Source organism: Ochotona curzoniae, unplaced genomic scaffold (assembly GCF_017591425.1).
Source record: "Ochotona curzoniae isolate NIBS_2020 unplaced genomic scaffold, NIBS_Ocur_1.0 contig_430, whole genome shotgun sequence".
Taxonomy (NCBI): Eukaryota; Metazoa; Chordata; class Mammalia; order Lagomorpha; family Ochotonidae; genus Ochotona; species Ochotona curzoniae.
In genome coordinates this window covers 11,651,446-11,661,311 of record NW_024466219.1, presented here as the reverse complement: position 1 = coordinate 11,661,311, position 9,866 = coordinate 11,651,446, and the positions used below count along the sequence as shown (strand labels likewise).

General features: G+C 45.8%; 1 protein-coding gene across 1 annotated transcript in view; it reads left to right on the top strand.

Moving 5' to 3' along the window:
• Positions 1-990: 990 nt before the first annotated feature.
• The window catches only part of KIF14 (kinesin family member 14), a 48,842-nt gene continuing 39,966 nt past the window's right edge, over positions 991-9,866 (top strand). The window contains exons 1-5 of the mRNA XM_040985782.1: positions 991-2,047; positions 3,301-3,555; positions 5,909-5,996; positions 8,148-8,246; positions 9,665-9,717. Of these exons, the coding sequence (XP_040841716.1) occupies positions 1,023-2,047; positions 3,301-3,555; positions 5,909-5,996; positions 8,148-8,246; positions 9,665-9,717 (1,520 nt within the window). The 5' untranslated portion in view covers positions 991-1,022. The remainder of the gene's footprint in view (positions 2,048-3,300; positions 3,556-5,908; positions 5,997-8,147; positions 8,247-9,664; positions 9,718-9,866) is intronic.

Genomic DNA, 9,866 nt, shown 5'->3' with positions numbered 1-9,866 from the left:
GGGCCGGCTGCGGCGGCTCTGCTTGAGCAGTTTCAGTGCCCAGGCAGTTAATTTAGAGTGCTTCTCATACTTACTTAGCCTTTGACAACGATCTGCCTTGCGACACCTGTCAGTTTTCCGCCTCCAGATTTTCTACTCGCAGCAGACATCCGACAGGTGTTTGTGGAAATACTGTATGTATTCCAGGTTCCCACTTAGCTGTAGGGTTTACTTAGTCGTTCCCCTGCCCACCCCCCCATGCTGTTGACTTGCACTTACATTCAGTCGTCTGAAATATTTGGCCCGTGTCAAGGGTTACCTGTTCCCTCGGCTAAGCAAATCAGGAGGGCTCTTGTCTTTGAAAACTGCAGCATCTATCTGAGGGCCTGGCCCACTAGGGGGACATAAGGAAATGAAAGTTTTTTTTTTTTTAAACTAGTTTTAAAAAAATTTTGTATCATTTTATGACTCAGTTTCCTAGGCTCTGGGATTCCCCCAGCCCTTCCCCAAGCCCTCCCCCCATATTGAATTCCTCCATATTGTTACATAGTACAGATCATATCCTCATGATTCCTTCATTGCGGGTATGGACCATGCGGAGAGTCCAGCATCTTATTGTCCAGATAAATTCAACAGTTTCATTGGGAGACCATCCTTGGTCTGAAAGTAGAGCTGGCAGAATATCATCTCCTCCAATGAGATGTCACTACACAACTGAAGTAAAAGTTGTTTTTTGTTTTGTTTTCAATAATGCTTTTACATTTTTTGAGGGGATAGATTTGTCTGAACTTGCTGGGAATGACATCCGAGTTGGAGATTAGGGTTTGTTGTAAAGTGTGTCTGTGAGAAGATTCCTCTGTGGAGTTTCTCTGTTCTTAAAGGCTTTTTGAAGTATGTGCAGTTTAACTCTTTTTTTCCTCCCTATTTTGCTGTAGGTTAACAGATATTTTGGGGAAGCGGTGTGTAAGAAATGGTTGGAAATCAAATGACCATCCAAAGAAGAGTTTAGGTTCTTCAGGAATGTTCTTGAACTTACTGTTAAAATGTCTGCTCATCCTGGAAATAGCAGCCAGATCCTTGATGTGCCTTGCAGCCTGAGCGCCCTCAGATATAAGAAGACCGCGAAGCCACACATGTCAGGGGATGAACAAGCTGGTCCGCTACTGACGTCTGCGAGTAAAATCAAAGGCACTGACTGCTCCTATGTTATTTCTGCCTGTAAAAAGACAGGAGATATCCCTGTGAGCCCTAACCCTGCGGGCAGATGGATGCTCCAGAGGAGAGCCACGAGGCACAAAGAGTCGTCCTTGCTGGGGAGTGAGTTGGGAGACCCCGCAGAACAACCAGGAGAAACACGTCTTTCCCTACAGCGTCGGGCCAAGACGAGCTGTGTGGAAAAGCAGAAGGCCGCGCAGAGCGTGAGAGCTGAAGCCGTGAAGGCTTGTGCTCCCGAGGAAGCGGGGACACGGGTGGCGAGTGAGCGTGATGTTCGGAACCCGCTGGACCTGTGCTCTGTGCCCACAGCCGAGGGCCCGAGAGACCTCCCAGTGACGGCTCCTGAGACACGCCGGGAGCTGCTTTCCACCCTCGGAGCGGCGACTGCAGGTGGCTCCCTGAAGTGCCTGGGTGGTGCAGCACCCACTGCCTCCCTGAGCCAGGGTGACATTAGGTCAGGGCCCTCTGCAGTGAAGGTTATTGAGAACCAGTTGGGCAGCAGAGCATGGGCAAGTGCTGGGAAGGACGTTGGGAAAAATTTAAATAAATGTGGAAACTTGGAGAAGAAAACACCTACTAAGTGTTTAGCAGAACATACCTTGACTCCGAAGTGCAGCACACCTCGGTTCAAGAGCCCAGCTACACCGATGCTCAGGACCAGGGCAGCTGGCCTTCCGGTGAACCCAAGGCCAGGAAGTTCTTTTCTGGGCCGTCAGAGGGCAAGGTCACAGGAAAGCACACTCCCTCCGGAAGAAGACAGTGCAGCGCAGGATACGTGTGAGGAGGCAGACACCTTAAAGGTAGAGAACAGTCAAGTGACCGTGGCAGTCCGCGTGAGACCCTTCAGCAAGAGGTAGGCAGCCGCGTGGTACGTACTCCTCCCCATGGGGGGAGTGCGGATCCTCCCCACCTCAGCACATATCCGTGCATCTCCACAGTGGTTGTCAATATCTTAGCGATAGTATGTGGTAGATAACTTTTTGTGATTAACTGTAAAGAAAAAGTTGAAATCCTCTTATTTTGTGCATATAAGTTACTCTAAATATTTTGAAAAGTAGGAGCCACTCAGGTGTTTAATGCAACCTGCTTTCAAAGCTGCAGTGTGTGCCGGAATCTTGTAAATTTCCACTATAAAGAGCTTTCACTGGGCACCCGTTCCCAGAGAGAGCCTTCCGAAACTCAATTTGGTGATCATCTCCTTCTCCATCTGAGTAACAAAGAGTGGGTTATAAGTGTAGTGATTTATTAGATTTGATTTTGCTGGGAAAAAAAATCTGTGTCTAAAAGTGATTATGGACTGGACAGTCAGAGGTTAGGGGTAGTGTTGAGATGGTCAACAGAGGTGGTAGTTTTTAACTTGATGCTGTGTACCTGTGTAAGTTAGAAGAAGAGGGGATCAGGTGCCTAGTGGCAGACTCATCAGACATGCCCAGAAGGCGGGGTTGCTGAGGGTGGCACTGCTAAACTGTTGAGGCTGATGGCCGGTCTTTAAAGTAGGATCTTGGGGAGGGTTGGAGGGCAGTGAGGAGCGGGGAGGATGTCGGGGCCCAGGCAAGGAGTGATGCTCTGGAGTGAAAGATGCTGCCCGAGTCGGAGCTGGAAGATGATGCACCTGGAGGCAGATGGTAGCTGGTACATGGTGCACCACTTTAGGGGCGCGAGCTTAGAGGAGGAGGGACCTTTGGGTCGACAGTGACAACAGTAGTAGCTAGAAGGAGCTTGGGATTCAAACGTATTTGACCCTGAGTTTGTTGTTTTATGCAGCCAGCTTTATGCAGATTTGTCCCTAAAACTTCTTTGTAATAATGATGTTTCCAAATAGGGGTAGAGTGTAATAAGTGAAATGGGAAAAGGTATACTTAAAGAAGAAAAAAAAAAGAGCCTTTTATAAATCAATCAGGTTTTCTTATGAAGAAATCTGGAAGCATATTTTCCGTTTGAGTTGTGACAAATGTATTTTGGAAATCTACTAGAATTGGTTGCTCATTTCATAAAGCTGCAGAATTACCTTGCCTTGGAGGAATGTTGTATTTGCCTTTTATGGGAATAGTACCTGTAATAATGACCATAACTTGATTTTTTTTTCCTTTGTGCTTATTTTTAAAGAGAAAAGATTGAAAATGCATCCCAGGTGGTCTTCCTGAATGGGGATGAAATCTGCGTGGAGCACCCTGACATGAAACAAGCGCACACGTTCACCTACGCCCTGTCCTTCTGGTCCTTTGACGAGTCTCATCCGCGCTACGCCAGCCAGGCGGCTGTCTATGAGGCGCTAGCAGCGCCTCTCTTGGAGAGAGCTTTCGAAGGCTACAACACCTGCCTCTTTGCCTACGGTCAGACTGGCTCTGGGAAGTCCTACACGTGAGTCGTGACACACAGTTGACCAGGAACGTTAGATGGCACCGTGGTTAGTAGGAAGAACATGGTCTGGAGGCCACCTAGACCTGGGCTCAGGTCTCCTCCTGTTTTTATACAAGTTGTGTAAATTGGAGCAAATTTTCCAATGTCTGGGTTTACCTTGAACAGTATAATTGGCTGCATTTTACTGTAACTTATAGTTCTTGTGTTAACTGAAACCCAGAGAGACTATCTTGGAACAGTGTCTTGAGGATTAGAAGGATGACTTCTGATAAGCAGTAGCTATGGTAATAGTTCCTAACCTAGAAGGAGATACTCAAAATTGTTTAAGAATTATTTTTATCAGAAAGGCAGATTTAGGGTCTGGTGCAATGGCTCTGTTGGCTAATCTTTCCCTTACAGGTGCTGATGTCTGGGTCTTCCTCTGGGTCTCCCTTGGCGGTGTGGATTCCTCAGGACTTGGACCATCCTCCACTGTTTCCCAGTCCTGGATTAGAAGTGGTGGAGCTGGGACACGAACCAGCACCCAAATGGGATGCTAGTGTTTGAAGGTGGGGGGTTAGCCTGTTGAGCCATTGTGCCAGTCCCAGAACCCAGAATTTTAGTAGCTAACATTTGTTGAGTTCTTACTATAGTATAGACTCTATGCGTAGGGCTTCACACTGAATTAGACACCTTTTTTTTTTTTTTTAAATATTTATTTTTGTAAAGGCAGATATAAAAAGAGAAGAAAAGACAGATCTTCCGTTCACTGGCTAACTCCCCAAGTGGCCATAATGGCTGGAACTGAGCTGATCCAAAGCCAGGAGCCAGGAGCGTTTTCTGGGTCTCCCACGTGGGTGCAGGGTCCCAAGGCTTTGAGCCATCCTCTGCTGCTTTCCCAGGCCACAAGCAGGGAGCTGGATGGGAAGTGGAGCAGTTAAGACATGAACTGGCACCCATATGGGATCCTGGTGCATGCAAGGCTCGGACCTCAGCCACTAGGCTGTCACACTGAGCACTGGATTAGACACTTTTGAAAATTCCCTTTTACAGAATAGGAAATGGAGGTTTAGTGGATCAAAAAGCTAGTAAGTGATAAATTTAACGACTTAGATGTAGACCTAGGCAGATTTGGCCTTAGAGCCCAGATTCATATGTTAATGGTGAGGTTTAAATGGCCTGTTTTGCACTTGTACCTTAATTCTTTCTGTAAGAATCATTTTTAAAATTTATTTTTTAATTGTTTTTAAAGATTTGATTTATTTTTATTGTGAAGTCAGATAAACAGAGAGGATGAGAGATAGAGAGGAAGATCTTCTGTCCAATGATTCACTCCCCAAGTGAGTGAAAGTGGCTAGTGCTATGCCGATCTGAAGCCAGGATTCCTCCAGGTCTCCCCCACAGGTGCAGCTGCCCAGATTAGAACCGATGCCCATATGGAATCACAGGGTGTTCAAGGTGAGGACTTTAGCTGCTAGGCCGCCACGCCGGGCCCAAAAATTTATATTTTTATTGTTTTTCATGATACATCTTTGTAGGCATAGGGGTTCCCCCGCTCCCTGCCTTTCCTCCGTCCCCATTTTCCCCATAGTATCACCGTACTAGCAGTTAGTTGCAGGTTTAACTTTCTGTTATTTAGCTATCATATGGCATTGTCGATACAAGCAAAGGCAGAAAATCCACACGAATCATTTTAAACCCTGAAACTGGGCCGGTGTTGTAGTACAGTAGGTTAAACCTCTGGTTATGACGTTGGCATCTCGAATGGGTCACTGGTTTGAGTCCCAGCTGCAGCTTCCTGCTGACACTGGGAAGGCAGCAGCCGAGGAGCACAGCATGTGGGAGTCCCCGAAGGACTCGATTCTTGGCTTTGGCTATTGTGAATGGAAAACCTTTCTTCCTGTCTCTGTCACTCTGTCTTTCAAATTTTTGTGTGCATTAAAAGCTCAAACTAGGGCCCAGGTAGCGTGGCCTAGTGGCTAAAGTCCTCACCTTGAATGTGCCCCAGGATCCCATATGGGTGCCGGTTCTAATCCCAGCAGCTCCACTTCCCGTCCAGCTCCCTGCTTGTGGCCTGGGAAAGGAGTTGAGGACGGCCCAAAGCCTTGGGATACTGCACCCATGTGGGAGACCTGGAGGAGGTTTCTGGCTCCTGGCTTCGGATTGGCACAGCACTGGCCATTGCGGCTCAATTGGGAAGTGAATCATGGGATGAAAGATCTTCCTCTCTATCTCTTCTCTCTGTATATCTGACTTTGCAATAAAAGTAAGTAAATCTTTAAAAAAAGAAAATATTAAACAAATTTAAAAAATAAAAAAAAAGAAAAGCTCAAAACTAATGAGTGTTTCCCTTTGTCCATGATGTGTGTTTCAGGATGATGGGATTTAGCGAAGAACCAGGAATAATCCCAAGATTTTGTGAAGAACTTTTTGCTCAAGTAGGCAAAAAACAAACCCAAGAGGTATGTGCAAGCCAGTCATCACCTCCAGGGAAATGCTAAATCTAAGGCGGTGTTCTCATTTCTGGGTCACTCCTTTGGCATAGTGATGTGAAAACTGGAGGTAGGGATTTGGAATTTAGACTTCAGAATCATTTCTTCCTGGTGGACACACAGTGGTAGAGGGGCCATCTGATGTGCCCTCTTTGCTCTGTTTCCTTTTGTGTGGGAGAGGGCACCTTGGCATGCGCACTGTTGCCTGCATTTGTGCAGTCAGGCAGTGGCCCGGGACGACCGGGAGTGTTCTGTGTGTCAGGCAGAGGCCCGGGTTGACCAGGGATGTTTCGGGGATGTTCTTTTGTTCTTGGCTTTGCAGATCAGTGTCAAGGTGCTGTGATTGGTGAGGCCCTTTCTGCTTTGTTATAACTTGGTAGAGAGCACCATGTGACAAGAAGACAGGCATGTGCCAGCTCACGTTCCTCTTCCTTGTGGTCCCGTCACAACTACCCCCCACTGCCTCCCAAAGCTCCACCTCCAGATACCAGATTGGAGGCAGGGAGCAGCTAAGTTTATTTGTGAAGGATGCAGCAGTTAGCAGCGTGAGAAAGCCGAGGCAGCACATTCCAGGCAGAGGGAATAGATGTACAAAGGTCTGAAAACAAGAAAGTGCAGAGCCTTTGGGAGTCGAAATTGTTTACTTTGTCTCGAGCGTGGAATTCGAGGGTAACAAGAGATCATCCTGGAGAGGGGAAGCATTTGCTCACAAAGGGCTTTGCAGAACATGCCTTCATGATTGTAGAAGGCTCTGGAAGGGTTTTTATTTTTTGAAGATTTATTTATTTTTATTACAAAGTCACATATACAGAGAGGAGGAGAGACAGAGAGGAAGATCTTCCGTCCAATGATTCACTCCCCAAGTGAGCGCAACGGCCGGTACTGCGCCAATCCGAAGCTGGGAACCAGGAACCCCTTCTGGGTCTCCCACATGGGTGCAGGACCCCAAGGCTTTGGGCCGTCCTCAACTGCTTTTCCAGGCCACAAGCAGGGAGCTGGATGGGAAGTGGAGTTGCTGGGATTAGAACCGGCACCCATATGAGATCCTGGGGCGTGTTCAAGGCAAGGACTTTAGCCGCTAGGCCACGCCACCGGGCCCTGCAAGGGTTTTTAAAAATTGGCGGGCTAGAAAACCAAGAGAGCTCATATTCTCTGTTCACTCCCCAAATAGCAGCGTATGCTAAGCGAGAGCCAGGAGCTGGGAACTCCAGCCAGGTCTCTCATGTGGGTGGCAGGATGTATTTGAGGGGTCCTCGTCGGGCCGAAGCTGGGCTCCGGAACTAGACGGCAGGGTGGAGCCCAGCCTCTCTGATGCACAGTGCAGGCATTTGGACTACTGGCTCAGACGCTCACTCCTGCGCAAGGGTTTGAAGCACAAAAAGAACGAGCATATTTGCCCTTGAAAGATGTGTGAGGAACCGCAGTGGTGACAGTGTGGGTGGAGAGCAAAGGAGACCTTAGCAGTGCTGGTGAGGCTTGACTGCTGCAAATGGAGGAGGAGGGAGACGGGGATTGGTGCCTGGTTGGAGAGCTAGACTGGCTGTTGATGGGAACCTGACCAGAGAAGCAGAATTAAGTATACCCTGGATCCCTGGGGATGGGGAGACATCAGCACCTTCTCCAGTTACTTCCCTGAACTTCTCCTCCACAGTGATTAAATGGAAAAGAAGATAAGGAGGAGGCTCTGGTGGTCTGGAGAATTTCAGCTCAAATCTGATTCAGGTCCAGGTTTAGTAGGAATATGTGAGTGAGAAAACTGGGCATGTGGGACTGAGTCATCCATTGTGTCTTCCAGACCTTAGAAGGAAAATAATTGAAAGGAAATGGAAATTAGGAGAGAGAGAGAATGTAAAATAAGAGACAGGAGACTTGGGCAAGTCGCGCAGCACTGGGTCCGGGTTTTCCACAGGCTGGCGTTTTCAGCTGAGGGGTGCGGTGTAATGAGAGGTTGAGATCATGGGCTGCCCTAGTTTGAATTTAAGCCCCATAATTGTCTTTTTTGCTCTTGACTTGGAGAAGTTTTGTATTCTGTCCTGGTTGCTAGATTCGTTTCAGATATATGATCTGCAAATTATGTGAAAAATTGTCAAATAGACTCAGTGCTGTCTCTGTTCCTGCTAGGTCAGCTATCACCTGGAGATGAGCTTCTTTGAAGTATATAATGAAAAAATTCATGATCTTTTGGTTGGTAAAGGTGAAAATGGGCAAAGAAAGCAGCCGGTAAGATTAAAACAATTTATTATTTTTTGTTTTTAATTTCTCTCTTTTTAAAAAAGATTTATTTATTTATTGCAAAGTCAGATATACAGAGAGGAGGAAAGACAGAGAGAAAGATCTTCTGTCCAATGATTCACTCCCCAAGTGAGCGCAACGGCCGATGCTATGCCGATCCGAAGCCAGGATCCAGGAACCTCTTCCGGGTATCCCACACGGGTGCAGGGTCCCAAAGCTTTGGGCAGTCCTCCACTGTTTTCCCAGGTCACAAGCAGGGAGCTGGATGGGAAGTGGAGCTGCCAGGATTAGAACCAGCGCCCACATGGGATCCTGGGGCACATTCAAGGCGAGGACTTTAGCCACCAGGCCACGCCGCTGGGCCTTTTAATTTCTCTTTTTACAAGTTTGAGTAATTAGGTGAGGTCTACAGATGACAGCACTTTAGTTTTTCCTGAAATGCTGTGATATGACAGCAAATTCTTGGGATCCACAGTCCAACTATATTGTTATCTTGAAAATAAACCGAACAATATCATTAGTATAAGCTCAATTCATTATCAAAATTTGATCACTTTTTGATTTAAACAAATATTTTGAAAAATCAGTTGTTCCAGAATTTAGTTGGATCATGTTAAATCAAAGACCAGTGTGGTAGCCTGTAAGCCTAAAAGCAGTAAATTTGTAAAGTTGTACTTTTATTGTAGAACATATGTTTTAGTAGATTTTGCGGCAAATTGATATTTTGTAAATGGTTTGTGAAAAAGTTTCACAAATAACTTTTAAAAGTTCTCTTTGAAATTAAAATTTTTAGTTTTTCAAATGACTTTGGAGCATAAGAAATAAAAAATTGAAGTCATTTGCCTGCAAATAAAACTGGATATTTTCTTCTGTGACCTCTACAAATGTACTTTGAGAATTCATGGGAAATGTATAGTATGAGAAAATCGTGTGCAAGGATTTCAAGGTTGTTTATTTATTCATTTATTTTGACATTATAATAAGCCAAGTTTTTAATTGCATTTTTCCATGACTGTTTTCAAGTGCCTTCATAAAATATTTTAAAATGTATGGTCACAGAGTTTCAGGTGTAAATTAAACTGTAAAAATGTAAATTTTTGAAGTTTAGTAACTGCATTTTAGGAATATATTTAAAAGCATATAAATAATAGCTCATGCAAAATTTAATTCAAAAAAAACCAGTGAGACATTTGTTGTTGTCGTATGTTGCTGTGTATTGTACTACTATAAATAGTTTTGGGTGTTGAACCAGTTTCTTAATATTATGTACTAGTTATTATGAAAACCTTTGCATCTATCTCTAGGATAAATTTTACCTTTAACTCAAAATATAGAAAAAAAAAGATGGTTTAGAATTTTACGGGAATATCTGCCGTGTTGTAAACAACGCTGTGCTTGTCCTCCAGCTCAGAGTAAGGGAGCATCCAGTCTCTGGACCGTACGTGGAAGCGCTGTCGATGTAAGTGCTGGCCTCAGCAGCAGCAAGGGGAGGAAGGCAGTGAGGAGCGTCGCCCTCCGCAGTGCTTACTGCTTTTGCCGCCCTGGTTGCCAAGCCCATGGCGTCACCTGGTCACACACCCTTCTCTTCCCGAACACAGTGTGTTGACT